At 44.3% G+C, this 24729-nt stretch overlaps 1 protein-coding gene across 1 annotated transcript; it reads left to right on the plus strand.

Moving 5' to 3' along the window:
• Positions 1–1064: 1064 nt before the first annotated feature.
• LOC142971132 (uncharacterized) lies at positions 1065–24008 on the plus strand. Its single transcript, XM_076111763.1, has 9 exons — positions 1065–1713; positions 5876–6010; positions 8345–8910; positions 9039–9197; positions 14685–14822; positions 15210–15352; positions 19048–19218; positions 19330–19438; positions 19787–24008. Exons 1-9 carry the CDS (start codon positions 1137–1139, stop codon positions 21614–21616), a joined length of 3828 nt encoding a protein of 1275 aa, XP_075967878.1. The 5' UTR covers positions 1065–1136; the 3' UTR covers positions 21617–24008.
• The last annotated feature ends 721 nt before the right edge of the window (positions 24009–24729 follow it).

A 24729-nucleotide genomic window follows, 5' to 3' on the forward strand; every position in this document is an offset into this window, starting at 1 on the left:
TATGTAATGTAGCCAATCAGTGTTCAGGGTGTGTGTGAGCAGTAGCAGCAGGCAGCACCGCCATCCGAAGGAACTGGAAACTGTGTTGGCTTAAAAAGCCTCGAATATACAGTAAGAATTATTTTTAGGCGTATGAGTCACATATGCTGGAAGAATGTGATGCCGACACTAACTTCACGCCGTTCTTCTGGAGATGGTTACTGTTCACACAGGCCATATAATAGCATCGTACAATGATCCTGTCAGTGTTTATGACCGGCCGCGTGCAGTCGCCTCATGTTTAGTATTAACGACATTGGCTGTCACTCACTGACGGGCCTCGTGCCGACAGCTCGGCCAATCGGTCTGAGGGAAGGAACATGTTTTCATGTCGATAAATCAAAGTGTTTACAGGAGGATCCACAGTGATGTATAAGGATGTGTTCCTCGTGTGTGTGACAGTGATAATCACATCCAGTTATGAAGATCAGATGAAAGACAGACTTATCCCTTTGATGGGAATGTTTCAGTGAACCCATGTTTTGCCACCAGCACACTTCTCTACATGTTCCGTCAATTAGTTGTGGGCAGTGTACTGTTTATTAGGGTTGTGTTCAGGTGAACGTGGATTTAAAAATAAAACTGAAATAAAACAATGTTTTGGACTATTTGGTCATCTATTTTGCAATGAGATTGAGTGTTTTAAACTATAGCTGCAGCTAATTGTTTTATCATTTAATCTGCAGATTATTTTCTTTCAATGCAAACTAAATGATTCGGATGTCAACCAAAACAGTTTGAAGTATTCAGAAGTTCCTTCCCTCCAGAACAGATCTAAGGATTACAAATACTTGGTTGTTAAATTACATTTAGAATATTAAAATATTCAGAATGTTTCTCGTGATGCTTTTTATTTACTTTGCTCCTCATAATTTTCTCAAAATACAACAGTACACACACTGCTGCTAAGCCCCGCCTATAGTTTTTCCCTCTCTGCCTGTCAGTCAAGCCTATGGTCAAGCCTCAACCCCGCCCCCTTCCCTGACTGCCTGTCTATCAAATTAAGCACCGCCCATTCACTGCCTCCTTGCTCGTCGCGCAAAAAAAAAAAAGCGGCGACCGTTGGGGGAAGAGAGTAAATAGAGAGAAGCCTCAAGATGGCTGACTCGCTGGGCTCCGTTCACCCCACCGGAGCTGCTACTGCGGTAGCCCTGGCGGTCGCCTCCGCCAGAAGCCCGCTCGTCAAGCCGACCGAGGCGAGAGGAGCCCCGGACAACCGCTCGCTGTCTTCCCGGGATTTCAACGCACTGCCGCCCAAGAAGGTCCGAGTCGAGGAGCGGAGTGTTAAGCCCAAGAAACTCAGCGGGGACGGAGGAGTGGGAGGCGAGAAACTCCAGCAGAGTTACGGCAGCAGCAGCGGGGCGGGCGTGTGGAGCGTCAGCCCGGTGAAGACGAGCAACAATCCTCCGGTGCCTGCTACCGGTGGACTCCAACCACCGACTAACATACATAAAGTCTTCAAACAGAGCGATTTCTTCCTCCACAAACCCAAGAAACAGAATAAAGATAAACAGCGTGAGAAGGAGAAAGGAGGCGGAGAGGAGAAAAGGAAACATAATAAAGTATCGGTGACCTCCGGACCCGCGAGTAACAACAACCACAACGATATCAGCAGAATTAATCACACTTCTGCAGTGAAGAGAGAGAATGGGGATGTCATGTTGCCACCGAAAGGTAGGCATCGGTGTATTTATTTTTCTTTAAATTGTACTTAAAAGCGAGTTCATGAAGTTAGAGTTGTTTATTACAAGCAGGTAATAAACACAACTCTATAAAGCCCGGTTCAGTCGATGTTTTCTGCGGGCTATGGCTGCCAGCGCGTTCGTCGCGTGTTCACCCGCTCGTGAACCCCTCGAGCTCCACTACGACGTTCCAGGGCAATAGTCGCGCGACCTGGCCATTACAATTACAACCAGCTGCTGCGGAATTGTTAACGTAGTTAAGTCGTAGCTGCAAAAAGATAACCCGTTTTATTCCTATATGTTTACCAGTAACCGAGTCAATCAAATGTGTTATAAACGGCATAAAAAAGCGATAGTCAACGTAACGAATGTGGACAATTATCATGTTACATTAATGCGCCTTGTGTATTTTGTATTTCCTGCACGCTACTGTCATAATAATATGACAGCCGCCCGCCATTATAGGGTAAGTGTTGTTGTGGTGGAGCACCACGCCCCCCTCTGTAACCTCCGGCTGTATGGAGACAGACGGAGAGCCACAGCGTGTTGTTACTCCATGTTCTACAGGCAGAGTAGATTCATTCAACCACAGCTACGTTACTTTATAGGAAAATACATTTAATCATTAGAATAAAATAATACAAAATATTTATAGTCATCATATATACATTTATTTATTTTTTTACATAAAAGCCTAAATTTATTATGCATCATAAATATATTATACAATAAATACAGTAAATATGCTGCCAATGATCAACATACATGTGGCATCATAGACATAATGTACACTGGCTCATTAGTAAAATTACAAATAGTTTATTTTACAAGATATCTTTTTTGTTCCTGGGGAGGAATAATTTAAAATGACTTACAGGGTCACAGTGCTGAAGCTATTGTCTCATTTGTAAACGTTTTGATTTTAGCTGTTGTATTTTCTGTGGCTTGTTTTTGTCATCGTCAACACCAGTGTAGTGTTTTCAAAATCTCTGCCTTTGCTGTGTGTAAACGTTACTCGTGTGCAAGTGTTTTTAGACACTAGTGGTGGCACTGAACCGACACACACACGCACACATGAGTGCATGATGTCACACCTTTTTTCCAGTTGGGTAGTTTCGGAGGAGCACACCGTGCTCTGAACAGTCGGTAAGAACGCCAGAACGAGACGTGTTGTCGGCCTGTAGCTCCAACGCACCACAAACACAGTCTAGTAAGCAGTCTGTGGTGGATGTGCATCCAAACAGGTAGAGGCTGGTGTGAGTCTTTACACACAATCACAACACAACAGTGGGTATTTAAAAAACAATGTTGACGTTAAATAAACCGTGTCTTTTAACAATTAAATTCAATTTTTTTCAATTCAAGTTTGCTTTATTGGCATGAAAGTTTTGAAACAGTGTTGCCAAAGCATCAAAAAATTAAAACATACAATTATATCAATGCACAATAATATTAATACACAAAAACATTAATATAACATCTACATTGATTATTAATTATATATATATATAAAATAAATAAATAAAGTGTGTGTTTTTATTATGTTCATCTTTAAACTGCTAATGGTGTATGGGAGCGTGTAGAGAATATTTTCTAAAAAAAGACCATCTCTGAACCTGACGGGGGGGGGGGGGGGGGATTGAGATGCAGCCTTAAGTAAGAATACATAATTGCACTCTTTCAACAGCCCCGCTGAGGTGCTCTTGAGCAAAAATAATACTGAACCTGTAATTGCCGTAGTGAGCCGCTCAATGGCCAGCAGTAGGGAAACGGTAATTACAGCAAGTGGCTTGTGAATGTGTTGCTGGAAATCACACATTAATCCGCAAGCAAAAAATGTTTGGAGGATTAAAAAACGCTCAGTTCTGAGCTGCTGGTAACAGTCTGTCAGTCTTCTTCGTTGACTGTGACACACCTCAGGCTTATGGTTACGCTGGGAGAAAAATATACACAATTTTAATGTTGTTTTCTAATATGTGTCGAGTGGTGTGCAGGCCCACCTGTTAGTCAGACGGCTATTCAACATGTGGACACGGCTTTGCTCTGAAGATGATGGTGCCCTGACCTTCTCCTACGGAGTATCGCATCATCATCTCAGTAATATTATTAGTGTTAGCTTGGCGGTTGGAGCACGGCTTAAGCCAACTGGCAGGGAGCAGTGACTCCTGCTTACATTTGGTCTTGAAATAAGAGACACGAGTCCTGACTAAGTACCGTGAACAGGGACACATTACTGCGTTAGGCCGGTGGATCTAGCGTGAAATAAATAGTTTAACTCAAAGGTTACAGGTTCAATCCCCACTGAGACCAAGTTGACACCCGCTGTGTTTACATGTTCTTACATTTACACATTTGTAACAGATTAAGGCTGGTGCCTTATGCAAAACAGCTTGTTAAACGAGTAATATGGCTGTTTAGTTTGTTTTAGGGATTTAGTTATTGGGAGTAGTTGCAGTACTTCGTTTTTTTTTGTGTGTGTGTGTGCATGTAAATGCACCGTGCTGACAGAATCCCCGACCATCTGGACTAGCAGGATGTTCCCAGCGGGCAGGTTTACCTGTCCTGTTACAGCGAGTCCAAAAACCAAAAAGAGCTCAAAATCTATCCGCTTCAGTTTAACGCCAGCCGTGTGATATTTTTACTGCATGTCTTCCTACAATATGGCAACGTTTTATCTATTTGTTAATTAAGATTCACAAATCATCAAATCGCATAATAAGATCCGACAACATGCTAAATAGAAGTTATGTTAATAATATTAAAAGGGCATTGGAACCTTACCGCTCGCAGGTTTAATGGAAATCTTGAATCTATTGTTTTTGATCAGGTTATCCTGTCTCGCGTATCCCAGCATGCATTTGGCTTGCTGACCCAGTGGCTGGGCTACAGCATTAAACACTATGCTGATGTAATTCATTAGTTAAGTTTGAGAACTGGTGATTGGGGGAAGATTGTTGTAGAATTAAATTTAAAAAGCAAACGTAACGAGGAGTTGACTTTCTGGATTAATGAATCTGCGCCCCATGTTTCAGCGGGGACCAGTGCAGTTGGAGTTAGTGAAGTGTCGGCCTCTGGCCTTCTGTCTCTCAAAGTATTTTCTCTCCTGTGATCATCCACACAGCGAGAGTCGCCCGCTGTTCCCCTTCAAAAGCCGGCCGCTGCAAGAAAGTCAGAAAACAAAATCAAAAACACTGAGAAGCAGTTTCACTTGCGTGGATCCCGATGATATCTGATTCATTCACACCTCTGGTGTTGTGTTACGTTGCCCCGACAAAAGTTCAAATAGTTTCCACATGTTTGGAACGTGTGATTCTCCATGTGATAGTCTCCTCTTTCTATAACGACTAACTGCATGTTAATTAGCGAAGCAAACCGACCCACTGAGCTTCAGAATGCCGAGGTGTTTGTTTAAATGTAAGTGTATCGATGTACTTCTAATTGTCCTACTGCTCCTTTTTAAGCCTTTTTTTTACTTTCAAAGCGTTCTCTCTTTTGATCGTGCACACAGTGCGTCCAACCCCACTGTGTGCACTCTGCCCGCTCCACACGTCCACAGGAGAGACTTCTGAAGAACACAGCTTCCTCTTCTAAAAGACGGATCTGACTGAGTTCAAAGCAACAAAAAGTTCTTTGGAAAAGAAAGAGAGAATCAGCACAAGAGCTACTGAGGAAAAAATAATGGGGTTTCTTTTTTTAATGTGCGTTTGAAAGGAAAGAAGGAATCAAAGGAGGAGATGTATAAAAGATTTGATCAAATGAAAGTTATTTTAAGAAAGGTGACGTTGTCTGAGCTCTTTCCTGAACACGCGGATAAGTTAGGGCGAAGACACGTGAAGTGTGTGTGTCTATTGACGAGATGTAGCTCTTACGGTTGTGAGTATCGGAAGGTCATTACAGCGCCGTGGAAACACGAGAGATACGAGCAGAGGCTCGGTGGAGAGATGGATTTGTTGTAGGAGGAAGACCAACACGATTAAGGGAGAGGGTGATGGCCAAGGTGAAGCACTTGGCGAGCGTTTAGTTTAAGGGGTTAGAGGAAGAAAATCGAAGTGAATCGAGTGTGCTCAGCGTAACGTCTGTGTGTGTGTAAATCTTGAAGTGTTTCAACCATCGAGACCTAAAAGCCCTTTTTCTCTCTCTCTCTGCTTCCACAGAGCGCTCCGATGAGGCGACCGAGAGAGGCCGAGAGGAGAGCGAGAAGACGAAGGTCAAAGACGGAGAGAAGAAGAAGCACAAAGCGATAAACGAGATCAAGAGGGAGAACGGAGGAGTCAAGCTGCCGATTAGAGGTTGGTGGAAACGCACACACACACATTAATGCAGACCAGGTGATATATGCAGGACTGGAAGAGTATTTTTATTCAGTTCATAAAAAGCCCAAAACAGATGGTCCATTTGTTTACTGTTTCCAGAGCTCTCAGTCATTTATTGTGGCCTTCCTCTGCAAATGCAGTTGCTTTAGTTATAGAAAGACTTAATGGAGCGATATGGCCGAATAACAGAAGATGAACAACAGACGACAGCACAGTAACTAAAGAGAGAGCTCCAATCCTCCTGTTCATCTCGATCGAACAATTTCCTGGAGAGACGTTCAGCAGCAGCAGCACTATGAGACTCACTTAGGTTCAGTCTGTCTCCTAACTCTGTTCGAGGAACTTCATTATTTTTGCTCAATCCATCTCAAAAAGGAAGTCGTTCTACAAATTGAACCTTCTCAAGTCAAGTTTTAAAGTTTACACTTGATCACATTTCAAGTTGGAGTTTACATTTTTGGTGCAACTATCAAATTGTATCTAGGTTTAGAAATAAAATAAACGTTTAAAGACGGGTTTAACTTAAGAAAATACATCGGAGGGAGGAGAAGTTAGATATTCAGTCAGAGAGAGAGATACCATTGGACATAATAAACACATATAACACATATAAGAATGTGTAAAACATATTGTGAAGCTCCCATCAGACCGTATAGATGTACCTGCTGTGTGCCTCTTACACAACACGTGCTTCGCTGTAGAGGTTTTTCCATCTACCTGCAATCAATTGGCCACGAAGGAGCCATTGCTGGAAGGTTTATTATTAGCAGCTGCAGGCACACGTCAAACTCACACTTAGTCACCACTAAGTAGTTTGACTACATCTGTATTTGTACATTTTTATAGTGCGTTTTAGTGCGTGTCTGAATATTGGATAAGTAGACTATTGTTAATATTGTAATCTGATCCTAAGTTTGAAATGATCTTTTCAAAAAAAAAAAAAAAAAAAGATTTATTATCCGTATCTATATTTGAAGTTTGTACGAGCCGTGAGACTTGCATCCTTATATCTGTTTATTACATTTATATCACCGATCCAACGAATTTATCACACACCGCACATTTCCTCCATATCTCACTGCTCTTCTGTGGATTGCTGAAGGTTAAGGTGTGTGTGTGGGGAGTGAATTGGGGGGAGGGGTGACTTGTGTGTTAAAGAGCTTTTGGATTAGTAGCTTAGGTATTGTACTGCAAATACCTTCTCGCTGTTGCCCTCTTTATTGCTTCCACACACACACACACACACTGCTCTTTTTCATTGTCTTTCATTCCCGCCTTATCTGGCGATGAACGTGTGTGGGGTACAAACTACACTGAAGCTGTGTGTGTGTGTGTGTGTGAATGAGATGATATCTGATATTTGAATTATGCTGAGGCAGCAGCTATCAAAGCGACTCTCTCACACACACACACACACACACACACACACACACACACACACACACACACTCACTCTCACACCCTGTAAATGTATCTATGTCCACTTGTTTACACAACCACTCCTGGCCAGCCAGCAACACATTTCCAAATAGATGTGAACAACTCTAACACATACATACACACACATACACACACACACACACACACACACACACACACTACTAACAGCAGCGCTGTGCATAAATTTGCATGTTCCGCTCTGTCCGGCCTCAGGCTTCGTAGAGACGGTCCACCATGTACGGCATTATCTCCGTTCAGATATGTCACTGGAAAGCGTATTTCCTGGCTCGTTCATATCTGCTTTTCTCAGGGATGCCATTTATTTCACCGCATGCACCCCAGGAGATGCACCCCATCTGGGAGAAGCTATGAGTCATCTGTCCACGCTACAACTAGTTAGGAGTTATTTTTGTTTTATGGGTTTTTAAAAAGGGAATTATCACATTTGTTTTGATCATTAAAAATAAAAAAAAATAAAAAGTAAATTGTGTATTGTTTCTTTTTATTGACTCAGCTTAATCAGCACATTTTCCTGATTCTCTTCACCTTATTTAGATGCTTTTTCTGAGCTTTCGTCATTTTGAGAGGACTTAATTCAGTGAAAATGGTCTTCTTGCAGCGGGGGAATGAAGAGGGCTGAGGGTCGGTTTGTTGATCCATCAGACAGCAGACTTGAATAGATTTCTTTTTTTTTTACAAAGCTTGCATGAATGATTTGTCTCCCTACTCCCTTAAAGCCTTTTCAAAATTACATTACATGTTGATCTTGTGAGAATGTCTTCTCCTGTAAAACAAGTAATACGTTCCTCTCTCTCTCTCTCTCTCTCTCTCTCTGTCTCTCTCTCTCTCTCTCGCTGTCACTCCGTCCAGATGAAAAGGAGAAAGCGAAGATCAACTCTGAGGAGCTGCAAATCAAAAAGGTGAAGAAGAAAAAGAAGAAGAAACACAAAGAGGGGGAGAAGCACAAGCGAGTGAAGATGTACCACCGCTCCTGCCAAACCGTTTGCGCCGGCCTGCTTCTCCTCCCTTCGTCCTCCTCCTCCTCTGATCCCGCCGACAACTCCGTCCTGTCTCCGTTTAAGTCCCCTCTGCCGGTTTACCCTCCGCCCAACAACAAAGCTGCACATCTCCTACCTTCCTCCCCTCCTCTCGCCCCCAAATCCCCCTTTAACTCCTGCCCCCTCGACTCTCCCAACTCTCCGTCGTCCTCCATGAAGACGCCGCAGCCTTCCCAAACCAAACGCCAGCCGCGGTGCACCAACCCCGGCATGGCGGGCCTGGAGTTTGCTCCGTACATCCACATCGAGCACCAGCCTAACGGAGGAGCCCTGGTGGCCCACGCCTACGCATCCCAGCTGTCCTCGCTCTCCATGAGCCAGAGGCAGAGGTTTGCCCAGGAGTTCGTCACCTTAGCGTTCAGTGAGGACTCATCCCAGGTACGGCAGACATATTGATCCACGGGTGTTGAGCTCAGTGCAGTCAAGTGCTTTCACCTTATATAATTTGTTTCATTTGTATTTTTTGTTTCTAATATTTCGATTTTGTTACTGTCCTCGTTTTCCAGGCAGCTCATTACGTCATGGGGATCGTCCACGGGGAAGCCGGCTACCTGCCGGACTTCTTGGACTACTTCTCAACCAAGTTCCCATCGGCTCCGGTCAAAATGGAAATACTGGCCAAGAAGGACATAGAAACCACCACTATGGCTAATTTCTACTCTCAGGTCAGTCGGACACAATCACACACACACACAGAGGACATGTGGGTGGGACACAAAAACGATTGAAGGAAAAGACCGGAGGACTGCTGTATGCAGATGAAAAGTTGTATTGCTGAGGCCATCTGCTGTGTGCATCTGCCTCGATCTGTCCCGCAATAATTAGCGTTTGGCATTTATACTGATGTCCGATTCCTCGGAGTAAATGTCAACATGAACAATGGCGGCAGAGTCGTGTGCCGGACACACAGGCGGGGACGGCTCGCTTGATTGTTTTCGAGAGTCAAAACTAACACGAAAAGTAGTTTTTCTCCTTTTCTTTCCTAAAGCAAAAGTATATACCGTTTGAGGACAACTGGAAAAACAAGAAGTGTGTGTCTGTGTTGTATTGCTGTTGGATTGTCTGGATTGCCTCCAGCCAGACCTCTTCCTTCAGAGCCGTCTCACGTCCATAGTTCACTCATGAAAAGCCTTTTGTTGCCTCAAACCTCCCCGAGTGGCTTCGTATTGAGACACAACCTTCTCTTTTCCAACGCGAGGGCAGGCCCCACCGGCTACCAGACGGACCCCATATTGAGATAAAAAGGACTCAACATGATGGGACATAATATACCCAAAAAATAATCTCCCACACCAAAAGGGGCTTCCCAGGGTTTGAGCCAAACCCAAATGTTGAATTTCTAGTTCTGCGAGAACTGCCGACACACACTCATAAGGCTCGTATATACACCTTTTTGTTTTTTTCCTGTTAAAGTCTTTCTTGGCTAATGAAACTGCCCCGTAGACTTTGTTTCTCAACCTTTCCCCAAATAACAGACAAAGACCAGGCAATCAAGGCGGTCTGCTCTGAGGTGATTGTCCTTTAACCACGGGAGCTATTGAGCTTTTAATATTGATGCTATTGATTTGACTTACAGGTCAATACCAGCAATACTGTGTGTGTGTGTGTGTGTGTGTGTGTGTGTGTGTGTGTGTGTGTGTGTGTGTGTGTGTGTGTGTGTGTGTGTGTGTGTGTGTGTGTGTGTGTGTGTGTGTGTGTGTGTGTGTGTGTGTGTGTGTGTGTGTGTGTGTGTGTGTGTGTGTGTGTGTGTGTGTGTGTGTGAGACTACAGGGGGTAGAGCGGTTTATGTTCTCTTTGGCTCTCCTGGCTTTTCTTTTTATGAAATATTCATGACGTTATTCTGTGTGTTTGTTTCAGTTTCGGCCAGCTCTGCTTCAACAAACGCACCTTTGATGGCTGCATTAATGAAACCTAGATAATGAATGAATTACACATCTAGATTGAGCTTTCCCTGCAAACCTGTGTCCTGAGCTGTTCCTTTAAGAGTAGTGTTCCTTGCAGAGCTAACGTCATTGTCCACTGGTCTTGTTAATTTTTTTTCCCCCCCCCCTCCCTCCTAGCTCTCAGCAGTGACCTTGGGAAGCAGACATACAGTCCACACACACACACACACACACACACTAACAGATGTGAGCATCCTCTTTGATATATACACACACACCACAGGTACGCTCACACAGACAGATTAATGATTTCTCTCACATATTTTTCCTTCACCTCTCTCTCTCTCTCTCTCTCTCTCTCTCTCTCTCTCTCCTCGGCTCTTCTTCTGCCGTTCTCTCTCTTTTATCCCTCTCCTCTTCATGTTTCTTCTCTGTTGTTTGGTTCTCTGCTCCAGATGCAAACAACTGGACAGCTGCTTTCTGTAAATGTGTGTGTGAGAGGAAAAGGCTTGCGTTGTTCTTTGGTGTTTGCTGTAAAGTTCTGCTTATTGTTGGGCTGCTGGAGTGTAACACACAATCACTTGTACTCGATAACGAGCCGGGCGTGTTCAGCCCTTGACTGCAGGTATCCGAGCTGCTCTGTGAGTGTTTTGTATTCAGTCCCTGACTGAAGGCAGGATTATAGAAGATTACAGCACTCTCTTTTCTCAGGGCAAGTACAGCAAGATGTGCTCCAACAGTGAGGTCGTTTGGTCTTTCCGGTTCAGTCACTAAGTCATTATTTTTTAACGACATCAGATTATTCCTCATTCTGATGTCATTAAATTTTATATGGATCTATGCTCGTATTGCGCTCATGTTTATACTCAAAGCTGTGTCAGAGCATTCACAACAATGGTCTTCAGGGACATTCTTTGGAGAATTCTGGAGAATTCTTTGGTAAAATTAATTTCAACTGTTCGGTTTCTATGATATGATGATTCCCTTTAGTACAGTTATTATCAGATCTGATGGAGGCACCAAGCAGTTCACTGATACATTTACTAGAAATGATTTATCAGCAGAATGTTATCCGAAGAGGTAAAGAAAGCAGGAAAAATAACAGAATCTGCTTGTAAAATAGTTGCAAGCATGCTAATTATCAGAGGATCGATATAGCAACAAACTACTATTACCTATGTAATGATATGATGACGTAATGACTGATGAAGTCACTCTCCCGCTGTGTGTGTTGTAATCCGAGTTTATGTGCTTTGTACACGGTGCATGTGAGCCCCTGTGTGTTTGTGAGTTCTCTCTTTATATTTGTGTTTGTGCGCTCACATGCCGGCTGTGTCTGTGGGTCAGCTGAGGAAGAGATTATGCAAGTTGTGCGATTGTGTGTAAAGCACCAGTCAGCAGATAACTTAGTCGTGATGCAGGCACAGTTAATATACAGAGTGCTCTAGAGACGGAGTGGACGTAATGATCCAGAAAGAGAGTTAAGAAACGGACGGACGTAGAGAGGTCTTATTGAGGTCAGGTAGAGCCGCCAGAGGATGTTATGACATGAACTCGGCCGGAGAGAGTGGAGGATGTGTTGAGGATGGAAACTCGTTATAGAATAAACAAGTGGTCACAGGGGCTGCACCAGAGACCAGGACAGAGACAGGCCCGATCTAATAGGGACGTGAGTATTGTGAGGGAGAGAGAGGCCGAGGCTGAGAGAGATAATCTGAGCAAGAAGTAGACGAGGAGGGAGACTTACTGCTTTTAGCCAAATACAGTGATGACAGTAATGATAATTACATATAATGATGTCGGCTTTTTAATCTGGTAAAATTGCGGCCCTTGAATAGAAAACGAGATGCAGTATATTTTAGATGGATGTAAATAAACAGTCGTAATCTGTTGTGTACATGATTTTTATTGTTTTATTGTTACTTGTTAGTATTCATTCAACGTCTTCTGCATGTGTGCAGCAGTATCGGCCCATTTGAAACAAAGCCCAATGTCTCGTTTACCCGTAGAAGTAACCTAAACGCTGTTGGTCATTTGTGCAACGTGCACGGTACGCTGAGGCAAGGAAGCACTGGTGCGCCTCGAACAGTACCGCTCAGAGGAAGTCTGTCACATTTCCTGTTTCCTTCTGTTTGTCTTCACTTATCGTCGGAGTGTGTGAGCGAATCGCCGACTGTTAAATGCTTTCATTTATTTAATACCTCTCCCGTGATAGTGAGAGAGTGTTCCCTTTGCTGACGACGTGGGAGTTATTCTGCTGTTTCATTATGCACCGTGTAAACACACACTGATGAAGAGGAGACAGGCGCTCATGAGCACACGCAGTCGTAAGTACGACTACACTGGCTGAGACACACACACACGCTTGTAAGCATGAAGGCATTTGCATCCATGTGTGCGCACACACACAGTTTCCTCTCAGTATCTAGGTCATTGACTCGGTGAGACTATTTAAAGTTGCGATGTGTGAGAGTGAGTATTTCAAGCCTTTAGTCATCATCGTCTGAGGAGGATATTACACAGATGCAGTGAAATGAAGTGAACGAACGCACCTCATCTGTGCACGATGATCTGGTTTATTTCGTTAATTTATGATAGATTGGATGAACACCAATAGGCAGTTATTCGATGCATGTAATTAGACCGATTTGCGAGTGAACATGCAGCATTCAGCATGCTGACTTTTAAAGAGACCGACTCTACAGTTTGTCTTCTACGTGCAGTGAGGACCGGTTTGCGTCTCCCACTGAGTAATAACAGAATGTTCTTCAAACTACGGCTGAAGCAGTTAGTCGAGTCATGGTTAAGTCCGTTCGGCAGTTGATGAATTGACAATTTTGAATCTTTTATTAAGCAAACATGTTCAACATTTGTTGGTTCCAGCTTGTGAAATGTCTGGATTTGACGCTTTTCTCTGTTTTATATCACTTTTAATGAAATATCTTGGTGTTTTAGATTATATTGTTTGTTTACATCTTGTGAATAGTTTAAAAAAAAAATTATGTCGGCTGATAACGATTTCTTTTGTTGAAGTGTTTTAACTTAGCTAAACGTTACAGTGATCTGTAATCCAGTTGTTGTGGCCATTCTCTACTAATTATCCAGCCTGTATAAATAACCAAGGTACTGGACCAACAACAATCCCTTATTAGAAGTAACACACGCACACACGCGCACCATGAGCTGCAGTCCTGCATGATTGGCCTCTGAGCAGCTGTTTTGGGATTTAGTGTCTTGTTCAAGGACTCACCTGGGAGCCTCAGAGCACCTTCCCCTTCAGTCTTTTTACAATCCATCATTTCCATCTTCATTTCTCCTCCTTCACCTCCCTCCTCCCATCCTGTCTAACCTGCCCTCGTCTCTTTTCACACTCCCTCGCTCTGCCTCCCTCCTTTTTGTCTTTTCACTTTCTCGTATCTGATGGATCCTACTCTGTTGTCCTCTTCTCCTTCATTTTTCCTGTCCTTGCTCTGTCTTTTATATTCCCAAAAAAATGGTATCTTCATTTTCACCTGCTTACCCTCTTCCCCCGTTGCTTTTCCCTCTGAGTTATTTCCATCTTCCCCTTTCTGTCTCTTTGACAGCTTGTCTTCCTAAACTCTCCCTCTTTCTCTCCATCTGTCCCTCTTTCCTTCCCTCCAGTGGATCCTCGCGCTCTCCTCCCTCTGGTCCGTCTCTCTCACCCTCTCTCTCTCTCTGTCTTTCTCTGCCTTGTTGTCAAGTGGTGACTCACTAGAGGCGTGCAGCCAAAGATCAACACACACACACACACACTGTCACACACACACACTGTCACACACACACACACACACACACACACACACTGATCAGCCAAGAGTACAGCATGCACACACAGACACACAAAGACGCTGTTGAGGGCCAAGGGTATGGGAGACACACACACACATACAGACACACTATGCTCTGTCAGCCAAGCAAAGAGCAGCAAACAGTCTGTTGAGTCATGCCAGTGGAGCAGAAACATCAAGTGAAGCCGCCCACACACACACACTATTTCTGTTTTGACACCCAGTAAGATTAACAGCTTCCATGTCAGTGTCTGGTTGTTTTTTTATTATTATTCCTCTGGATTTTATTGCAGTCAAACAATACTAAATGCATTTGAAATGTGTAAACATTTATACTTTACACTGCAACCTGTACCGCTGATTGATAATTGATTGCAGTGTAACCAATCTCACATTGCTGCTGTGGTGTTAAATTGACGTCCCGATGTCCTTGTCTAATGCTGTGTTTCTCCTGCTGCAGGTGAAGAAGACCTTCAGTAATGGAACATACAGAGCCGGGGCAATGAGACAGATCAGCCTGGTGGGAGCCGTGGACGAGGAGGTCGGCGATTATTTCCCAGAATTCCTTGGCATGCTGGAGGAGTCGCCCTTCCTGCAGGTGAGTCGGGACGGGATGAACAGCGGTAATTCTACATAGCAACAGAGCGCTGTGGGATGGGCGAGTGACTGAGGTATGAACTTGATGCGACCGAACGTTTAAATGCGTTTACACCGACGTGACTGTTTGGAAACGGAACAGATGGAAGAAATGCTGCTCGACACAAACATCAACGGAGCGCCTAATATTCTAAGTGACGGCTGTTGAGTTGTCAGGTGTGTCAGCGACTTGATGCAGCTTCCAGCTTTCCGTTCAGGAAGTTGGCTCTCTTGTCAAGTGTGTGTGTGTGTGTGTGTGTGTGTGTGTGTGTGTGTACTTGAGATGTGCTAACTTGCTTTGATTGTTTTCCCCCCTCCCCCTCCTCTCTCTTCTTCTGTCTGGCTGCAGCGGACGCTCCCGTGGGGAACCTTCTCCAGTCTGAGGCAGATGAATCCCACGGAAAGTGACGACGGTCCGATAATGTGGGTCAGACCGGGAGAACAGATGATACCTGTAGCCGATATACCAAAGTCCCCTTTTAAAAGGAAACGGTGAGCACACCACGCTTTACCGAACACACCGATAAAACACACACAAAACCAAGCCAGACAATATTTTTGATCTTCCTTAAACTCTGCAATGAGGCAGAATTAGCCGTGTGTGTGTGTGTGTGTGTGTGTGTGTGTGTGTGTGTGTGTGTGTGTGTGTGTGTGTGTGTGTGTGTGTGTGTGTGTGTGTGTGTGTGTGTGTGTGTGTGTGTGTGTGTGTGTGTGTGTGTGTGTGTGTGTGTGTGTGTGTGTGTGTGTGTGTGTGTGTGTGTGTGTGTGTGTGTGTGTGTGTGTGTGTGTGTGTGTGTGTGTGTGCCTTATTGAGCCGGCCTGCCTCTACTCTCCGCACAGCCCACGAGGACTGATTACGGGGGGAAAACGGTAACAAAGCACGCTCGCACATTTGATGCAACAGCCGTGGTGGCAGCGTGAAGCTTTGTTGTAGCGGAGCAGCGCCGGCCGAGGCAATTACACCCTCTCTGTTTGTGTCTGCCACAGAGTCATTGTTGCTCACACATAAGCTCCGTCTCACAAGCACGGGGTTTCTGTGAGCGAGGCCATTAGAGAGAGAGAGAGTGTGTGTGATGTGAGCGGTATGCGGCTCACCGCTCAGATGAGATCATCGTTGTGTTAATAGAGTCGACATCAGATGCTACTTCACGTGGCTGCCAGCCAAGTGCGGGATAACACACACATTCAGCAGTTATTTCTCTCCCGTCTCTGCTGATTGGTAATCGCATCAATAGTAATATTTTGGGATTTTAAAAAATATATAATTTCTGATTTTAGCGCAAGAATGCCAAACATTCACTGGTTCCAGCTTCTGAATTGTGAGGATTTGCTACTTTTCTATAATATCTTTGGACATTTGTTTTGACAAAAAAAAGAAGGCGTCACCTTAATAACCGTGTTTTCTATAAATTAATCCAAGAGAGCTTCATTCATTCAAACGTTCCTGTGTGAATAAAAGTGGAAGCGATAAAGAAAGTACAGTCACTCTATCAGTAGTCTGCACCTGAATCCAGCCTGTCGAGACATAAACACGTAAAGCATCGGTGGGTGCACAGTGTTAGACGGGGATGGCTTTAAAGAAATGTGTGTGTGTGTGTTTGTCTGTGCTGTCAGAAGCACTTGTGTAACAGCTGGGGCTGAAGGAATCTGTTTTTATAGAGACACAGATGGATAGAGAGAGGCGGTTAAACTATTCTCTTCTCGTCTCATCCCATCACTTTATTATACATCACCATGATGTAAACAAAGTGATCTACAAACCAAGATGCACTCTTCTCTTTCTTTCTCTGTTTTTCTTACGGTCCGTCTTCTGTTTCCTGCTTTAAGTTGATTTATTGTAGAGTTATGATGCCGTTATTTTCAGGAACTAAAGAAAAAGAAGCACTGTGTGTGTGTGTGTGTGTGTGTGTGTGTGTGTGTGTGTGTGTGTGTGTGTGTGTGTGTGTGTGTGTGTGTGTGTGTGTGTGTGTGTGTGTGTGTGTGTGTGTGTGTGTGTGTGTGTGTGTGTGTGTGTGTGTGTGTGTGTGTGTGTGTACTGAATTTGACAAGGAAAGAACATCAGTTTGTTTGAAAGAAATACCGTGATGAAGTATCGGAAGAGAGGACGTGATGTCATTTGTTATTTTGGCTCGTGTGTGTGGTTTCAGTGAGAAGGTCGAGCTGTTGTGAGACTCTGATTATGGTGGTCAGACGATGAAAAAAACCAAACCAAAGTACTTCAGCTCGTAGTGAAGGAGCGCCACGCTGCCAGAGATTTTTACAATAATTGCAGAGCAATAGCAGCAACCTTGGAAAGCGTAACCACAGCCTGCTCTGTCTGTTAATCAGGTGGTTGAGCCACATTTTTTAAGAAAACACCTTTTCTGGTTTCAGCTTCTCCGTCGAGAGGATTCGCTACTTTTCTCTATTTTGTATAATAGTAAATTAAATACCTTTTAGGTTATTTTGGTTGAGCAAAACAAGACATTTAAATCTGGACTTGTAACAGCGTTTGTTGTCAGAGGACGTTTTCCCCTCTGTCTCTCCTTCCTCCCTCTTTACACTCCCTTTACCGCCTTATCCCTCCACTCCCCACCTCTCCCCCCCTTTCTTTATCCCTCCATCATCTTCTCTTCTCTCTCTCCACCACTTTATTTGCCCATAAACGTACAGGAATCCACCTGGACGACTTGGTGCAGAGACGGATTGCCCGCTTGCAATCCTGACGCACATTGAGTCAGAACAACAGGACCTCATATATATATATATATATATATATATATATATATATATATATATATATATATATATATATATATATATATATATATATATATATATATATATATATATATATATATATATATATATATATATATATATATATATATATATAGAGAGAGAGGAGGGAGACTTTAAATATCGCTCTAGATGTGCACGTTCAGCACTCCTCCCTTTACCGCCTCTTCTTTTCAGTGTTTCACTTACCAGCTTTCCTGGTTTTACATTCATTACTGTCAGCCTGTAGTCAGCTCACACACACTGAACTGTGTGTGTGTGAGAGAGTGTGTTTTCATCCCACCCCCCCCCCCCCCTCTACTCTCTGTACTATTTTCCTCTGCTTCTTTCTTCCTTTTCCACCAACTCCTGCCTCTCTGCTCTGATCTCTGAATGAATGCACAATTAAGTGTTCGACACGGGTAGTCTCACTGCTGTTCTGTCTGTGTTACACTCTCGAAGGAATCTCTCACAGACTGTGTGTGTGAGTGTGTGTGTTTCCACTCTTGTTTGAATCTGACTGCAGCTCCAGTGTGAGTCACTGATCCAGTAGTGAGCTGACTGCAGTACTTCTATTGTTTGGCAACGGCGCTCTTTTTTTTTTTTTTTCATGCTTCTCGGTCTGTCTGCATGAAGCAAAACCATCTTTACGTTTCATTATTTAAAATGCTTATTTTATAGAGGATATCACTGATTTCCAGTTTTTCGTCCTCTTGTCCCTGTTAAGTGTTTTGTGTTTTGAAGAATTTAAATAAGACGTTAGATTATGTTTTTGATGTGCTGTGGAACATCTAGTTAGGACGTCCTCATTCGTTGAGTTTCAGATGTTTAATGATGTCCACTAAAAATATGACTGCAATTTAACAATTATAATCATTATTTATTGATTGTTTTCATAAAATGTGAGAAAATAGTAAAAGAAAAGACCTGTTGTATTTTCCTATACTCACGTTTACCCTCAGTTTATGTCCAAATGTATTTAATTTACAATAAGATCAATTAAAAAAAAGAAATTCTGACATTTAGGAAATAAGAACCAACACATGGCATTTGGGCTTAATATATTACTTTAAAAGTATCAAACAAAAATTTATTTTTATTATTATTTGATTATCAAAATTGCCACTAATAGTTTTAGCCCTGGTTTGCTGCAAAGCGCCCAATAATTGTTGCTGTTATGTAGTAAAATTACAATTCATCAGCATCTGCTTTGATATTGGATTCATTTAATGATAAATGAAGTCTGGTGCTTTTATTTTGCCCCAGCAGACAGGAAACAAAAGAAATAAACAAAGCTGCCCTCTCACCTTGTAGTCCTATTTAGTCTTTATTTAGACAGCAGGGAACTAGAGACGGGGAATCTCTCTGAAGAGAACCACAACAAGAGTCTCCACACAGTTCTACAGTGTTTATTATCTGTCCTGCCGCAGCTCCACCAACGAGGTGAAGAACCTGCTGCAGTCGCTGCCGAGGGCCAGCGAGCCCCGAGAGATGCTGTTTGAGGACCGGACCCGGGCCCACGCAGACCACATCGGTCAGGGCTTCGAACGACAGACCACAGCGGCAGTGGGGGTGCTGAAGGCCGTACGGGCCGGACAAAGGTAGGAGGTGGAGCTACGTGTGATCACACTGTACAGGTAGTGATGGCTATCGCACTCTCAGGTAGTAAGAGATGTGTAATCCTTCTTACTCTGGCCCTCCCTCGTTCTCAGCTCGGAGCCTCCTCGTGTAACCAAAGACGTTGTGTGTTTCCACGCTGGTGATTTCCCTCATGTGGTTGAGAGGCTGCAGCTGGACCTATACGAGCCTCCGCTGTCTCAGGTGCGTACATTGCACACACACAGAAGGCATTGCGCTGCTTAGACGGTAGAGAAGACGGTAACTTACTCTTTAGTATGTCCCAAATCAGACCGGGTCGTTCCTCAGTCTTTAATTACTCACTTTCTGTGTAACACAGACTTTAGGTGTAAAGTTAAATTCATCTGTGGATGCTGCCACATGGTGGAGTAAAGTTGAACTGCAGACGGGATGAGTTTAATTTAATTCAATTTATAAGGATTTCTGGTCCATAAATATGTATTTACTGTACTAAAAGGTTGTACAGAGTAATTAAATATATTATTCTTTAGGCTTAATTTTGGAGCGTACGTCCCCCCCCTCTCTTTACAGTGTGTGCAGTGGGTCGATGATGCCAAACTGAACCAGATGCGTCGCGAGGGCATCCACTACGCCCGCATCCGCCTGTGCCACGACGACGTCTATTTCATCCCTCGCAACGTGGTCCACCAGTTCAAGACCGTGTCGTCCGTCTGCAGCCTGGCATGGCACGTCCGCTTAAGACAATACTACGATGGAGAGGAGGAGGAGGAGGATGAGGAGGTAGAGGACGTGAAGGAGGAGGAGGAGGAGGAGGAAGAGGAGGTTGAGTTGAAGGAGAAGGAGAGGAAAACGGCGGAGGAAAAAGAGGAGGAGAGGAGAAAAAAGAAGAGCGAGAAAAGAGTGATGGAGAGGATAAAGAAGGAGGTTGGTGTGGCAGAAAACGGGACGTTGCCGGCGGTCAAAAAGGAGGAACGGGATCATCATCGCCCGCCTGTCTTGTCTCCGCCGGCTCTCTCAGTGGACTCGAACACGAGCGGCGCTCGAGACAAAGAGGTGGACAAGGAGAGGGTGAAAGGAGGAAAACCCAAACGGCAGGATTCACCTCCTGCAAAGGTGAAAGCAGAACTTCTGGCGCCTCCTCTCTGCAAGAACAAATCGCCTTCATCACTCCCTCCTGCGTCTCATCCTCCTCATCAGAACACAAAACCCAAAGCCGCATCGTCAAAGCACCTTCATCATCACCACCACCACCATTTGGACGGTAGAATGATGTCTTCCAGTGCGAAGTCCTCCTCTTCAGCTCCTAAGTCGCCCATCTCCAAGTCTTCCTCTTCTTCAGCCGTCGCTCCTTTGCGCTCCCCTTTAGCTCCTCCATGCTCTACCTCTTCTCCATCTTCCTCCATGTCCACCTCGGCTCCATCTCCCCTGACTCGTCCCAAGCCCGCAGCGGACTCGCGTTTCTCCACGCCTGCTCCCTCCAGCGTGTCTTCGACTTCTCGGCAACCTCCCTCCTCTCCGTTGGACCGTCCGAAAGCCTCACCCCGCCTGAACCCGGACGTCCCGTCGGACGCACGGACACCGTCGGACTTTCGGGCGCCACGCGGGTCACCCGCCGCGGACACGCAAACGCGCACCTGCGCGAGTTCGCAAGCCGACACTCGGACGCATGCGGCGGCTCGAGCGGCAACAGACTTGTGGACGCAAGCGCTCCACGAGAGGTGGGGTCACGGCGCCAACGCCAGGATGCCCGCGGAGCCGCAGATGCATCCGGCGCACGACCCCGCGAGGCAAGGACTTTACATGCAGCAATACGCGCCCCAGCATCTCCCGCCTCCCCACCTCTCTCACATGCTCCCGCCCTCTTTCTCCCCTCTCCTGCCACACTCTCATCTCCTTCATAGGCCGCCGATCCTCCCCCCGAATCCGCTGTCCAGTCATCCCGCTCAGCCCCAGCCTCTGAACTCGTACCACAGTCAGAAAGCGGTTCACATGAGCCAGCTGCACCTGCATCCGCCGCACCAACCGAACATCGGCGCGCCGTCTCAGCCGTACTACCAGCCTCCCAACACCCCCCTCGCCGGCTCCCAGTCTCTCCTCCCCCACCTCTCCCAGCACCACCAGTTCGCCCCGCACGCCAACGCCTTCTTCCCCCCTCAGCATCCCCACTTGTCCCCTCACCACTTCCTCCCCCCTCAGTCTTACCTCTCTCAGCCCCCCAGCCCTTACCCGCTGCAACCGCAGTACCAGCCTCCGTCGTTCCCTTACCCGCCTCCTCCTCCTCCTTCCTCCTCGCCGCCTCCCCCTCCTCCTTCTCTTCCGCCTCCTCTTCCCCCTCAACCCTCCCCTTCGGTCCTCCTCCCGCCCCGAAGCCACGAGGAGCAGCAGAATCAGATTTTATAGACGTTTTTTGTACATAACGATGCTGTTTTTAAACGACTGTACATGTAGAAGGTTTTATTTTGGTTGTGATGTTGTAAAAAGGAAATGACGAGGAAGACGGTGTGTACCGTGATGAACACAGTCGGACTTTATTCACCTCAGACCTCTTGACTGGACTGATTTATATTATACTGAATGCTTTGTGGGTCACAGATATTGAGAAGTGATTGCATTTATTAGTAGTTTTGATATTTCAGTCATGTGTGGCGGCACCAGTTTGACTTTGAAGAAGATAATATTCAAGCTTACGGTTTGAGCTCCTCGTTCTGCCAAAGTGCTGTCTGCTTCTGTTTTTTAAGTGAGTCATCAGAGGTAGGAAGGAAAAAGAAGTAATTATTGTGTCAGATATTTATATACAAAAGGTCGTGACGACGACATTTTTGTGAAACTTGCAGCTAATGCTTCCATTTTCGTGTTTTTTTTTCTAGTTTATACTTTGTGCCCAAGACTGTTTGTGGAATAATGATATACACACTATTGTATTGGTGTAATGTTACGACAGTTCCTCTACTAGATTGTACGGATACACCTTAAACATTACAATATATCACAGTATGTTCCTCTGATATTGTACTTTGAGCAATAATCTGCTGAATATAAATACAAATGCATTTCCCCAAATAAGTATTTTTATTCTAATTTCAAAGCCATTGATAACAGGCCGGTCGTGTCCTATTCAATCATGGGGTTTTTGTAATCAGTCCCTGTGGTGTTTGTGTGGTGTATTTAAAGCTGGAACGAGCAGCCGGTAGTTTCATAGTTACCACACAGACATCACAGTCGTAACAATCTAAAAGAAAACAAATAAGCACATTTCCAATAAATGTCAAACTACTCCCTAAAAGTATTGCGATTGTCTTGTACCGGTAGCCCTGAACACCAGAGCCGGAGCTCTTAGTGTAGTTTAGTGTCTGTTGGATGTGCACCAGGCTCTCTCCTAATTTTGGAAACAGCACTTGCTGTTCAGCCAAGGACACATTTGACCCAGCCAAGGCTGTGAAACAGACCGGCCTTCAGAGTCTCAGGAAAAGAAATCCAGTCAGGACACACATCCACGAATATACTGGTCTCCTAAAACACAATCCTGAATCTTTAGTTACCTTTTTAAGGTTACTGTTCAGGGATAAGAATAACTGAAATGGATGTATATCCACTACTGTTGATATTATTGAAGATACTAATTATGTCGGCGGATCAACGGGGCAATTTCCGGTTCTTCCGACACTATTAAGTTAATCATTCCGGCCTCAGACATCTCTGATACAAATGCTTTTATTCTTTATGGACACAGAAGCTACGCTGTCGAGAATTCTTTCCCAAAGCACTATTTTAAGTATTTATGTATTTATCTGAAGCAGTGTGGAGCGTCCTGTCTGTTGTAATGTTTTAGTTATCAACCAGGGACTGGAGTGGCCTCTTGTTGTTTTTAAAAAGTACAATAAATTATTCAAATTCTGTTAGCGACAACTATGAATATGTTTTTCAGAGTGGTAACGTCTGATCTTAGATCTTAGATTTTAGATTTTCAGATCTGTCTCATTTTGATGTTGAAAACTTTTTTTATTTATTATTTTTTGTCATTGATGTCTTGATTTTACCATCACTATCGGAGTATAGCCCACATGCTAATGTAGCCCACAACATTTCCCCAGTGCCTGTCCTTAACTGTGAACTACTAAAATGGTCCAGAGCCGGAGCGAGAAGGAGTTCTGTCCTTAAATGGAATTTCTTTTTTTTTTTTAGGAGTCCCAGATTTAAGTTTTCCCTGGAAAATGAGAGCAAAGCCTTAAATTGGTCTCTAAAGCTGCTGAAAAGTCTCCAAATATCTGCGGCGTAACTCGGGATGACTCGGCGAGACCGTGTCCTGAAAGCAGGCTTGTGTTTCACCGCCAGCATGGAGAATCTTGGAAAAATGAAACTTAAAACTTCAGCTCTCTTAGTCAGTTTGACTCCGAGGACTTCATTTCAGAGACAGAACTCTTCCCCTTGTGGCTTTGAGGAGAGCGAGGTGATATTAATAATAAGCACTCGATGCCAGTTGTAGAGCGCTCTGCAGCTCTTTGTATGCTTTTTGGGTTTCAGATGTTACAGAAAATAAATGACAGGAACGTCAATATTTTTTTGTACAAATGTGACAAAATTATGGTTGAAAACAAGTTTTCATGGGCCGCCGTTTGTTTTCACAGAGTTTATTTATCTCAAGAAATTTTGTTTTTTTTCTATTTTATTTCTGTGATTTGTAACTGTCAGCACTGGAGTGTACATACGATGTTTTGTAAAGAGGAAAAACAACTTGTGGTGTGGTTTCTACTTTAAATATGAGCCTAGCTAATAAAAGGTTCAATGTATGGAACATGTTGTGGTCCGACTTGATGTTTGCTGGTCTGCTGGTCGGGAAAAGTCCTCAAAACATTTGATGCATGTTTGAGGTTTAAAGGCACTTGGTGGAGTATTTGACCACTAGTAGCGCTACAGAGCAGTGTTTCTACAAGTGGAGTCCCTGATTCATATGTAAGCCATCGGTTTCAAAAAACAAGTAAAAGCACAATTAGAATCTAAAAAATATAATAGTTCAAATGAGAGCTAAAATATACACAAATAAAATATGAAAGTACTATGAATTACATGCTTTTGTGTGGCGTATACCCGCCTTTGTGGTCTCGTTGTGTATTGCTGTTATGCAAGCCGCCCACTCACTGCAGTCTGCAGCAATGAGCTCAGCAGATTTACTCTGCGAGATGTGAGCAGACGACTCAAACACACCACAGTGCAGTAGAGCCCCATAATTGTGTGTGTGTGTGTGTGTGTGTGTGTGTGTGTGTGTGTGTGTGTGCTCAACTGCGACTCAAAACAGCCTTTTTATTTTACTCTCTTTTCATCCTTTCACACACACACACAGCAGGAATAACAGCGGAGCTCAGCTGACCTTTACAGACTGGGGAGTGGGAGTGAGGCAGGAAGTTGGGGCAGAGAGAGAGAGAGAGAGCGTTTGGGAGGGAATACTTGGAAAACATCTTGAGATACACAGACTGTCATTGTACTAATTATACAGAAACGGTACTCCTCAATAGTGA

Source organism: Anarhichas minor, unplaced genomic scaffold, assembly GCF_050575085.1.
Source record: "Anarhichas minor isolate MPS153535 unplaced genomic scaffold, ASM5057508v1 ptg000045l, whole genome shotgun sequence".
Lineage (NCBI taxonomy): Eukaryota > Metazoa > Chordata > Actinopteri > Perciformes > Anarhichadidae > Anarhichas > Anarhichas minor.

Bases quoted from the DNA above. Each gene is read 5' to 3' on its own strand.
- LOC142971132 (XM_076111763.1), top strand. From the start codon at position 1,137: ATGGCTGACTCGCTGGGCTCCGTTCACCCCACCGGAGCTGCTACTGCG. The intron at 14,823-15,209 runs GTGAGTCGGGAC...GTCTGGCTGCAG, and splicing joins AGGAGTCGCCCTTCCTGCAG to CGGACGCTCCCGTGGGGAAC. The intron at 19,219-19,329 runs GTAGGAGGTGGA...CCTCGTTCTCAG, and splicing joins GCCGTACGGGCCGGACAAAG to CTCGGAGCCTCCTCGTGTAA.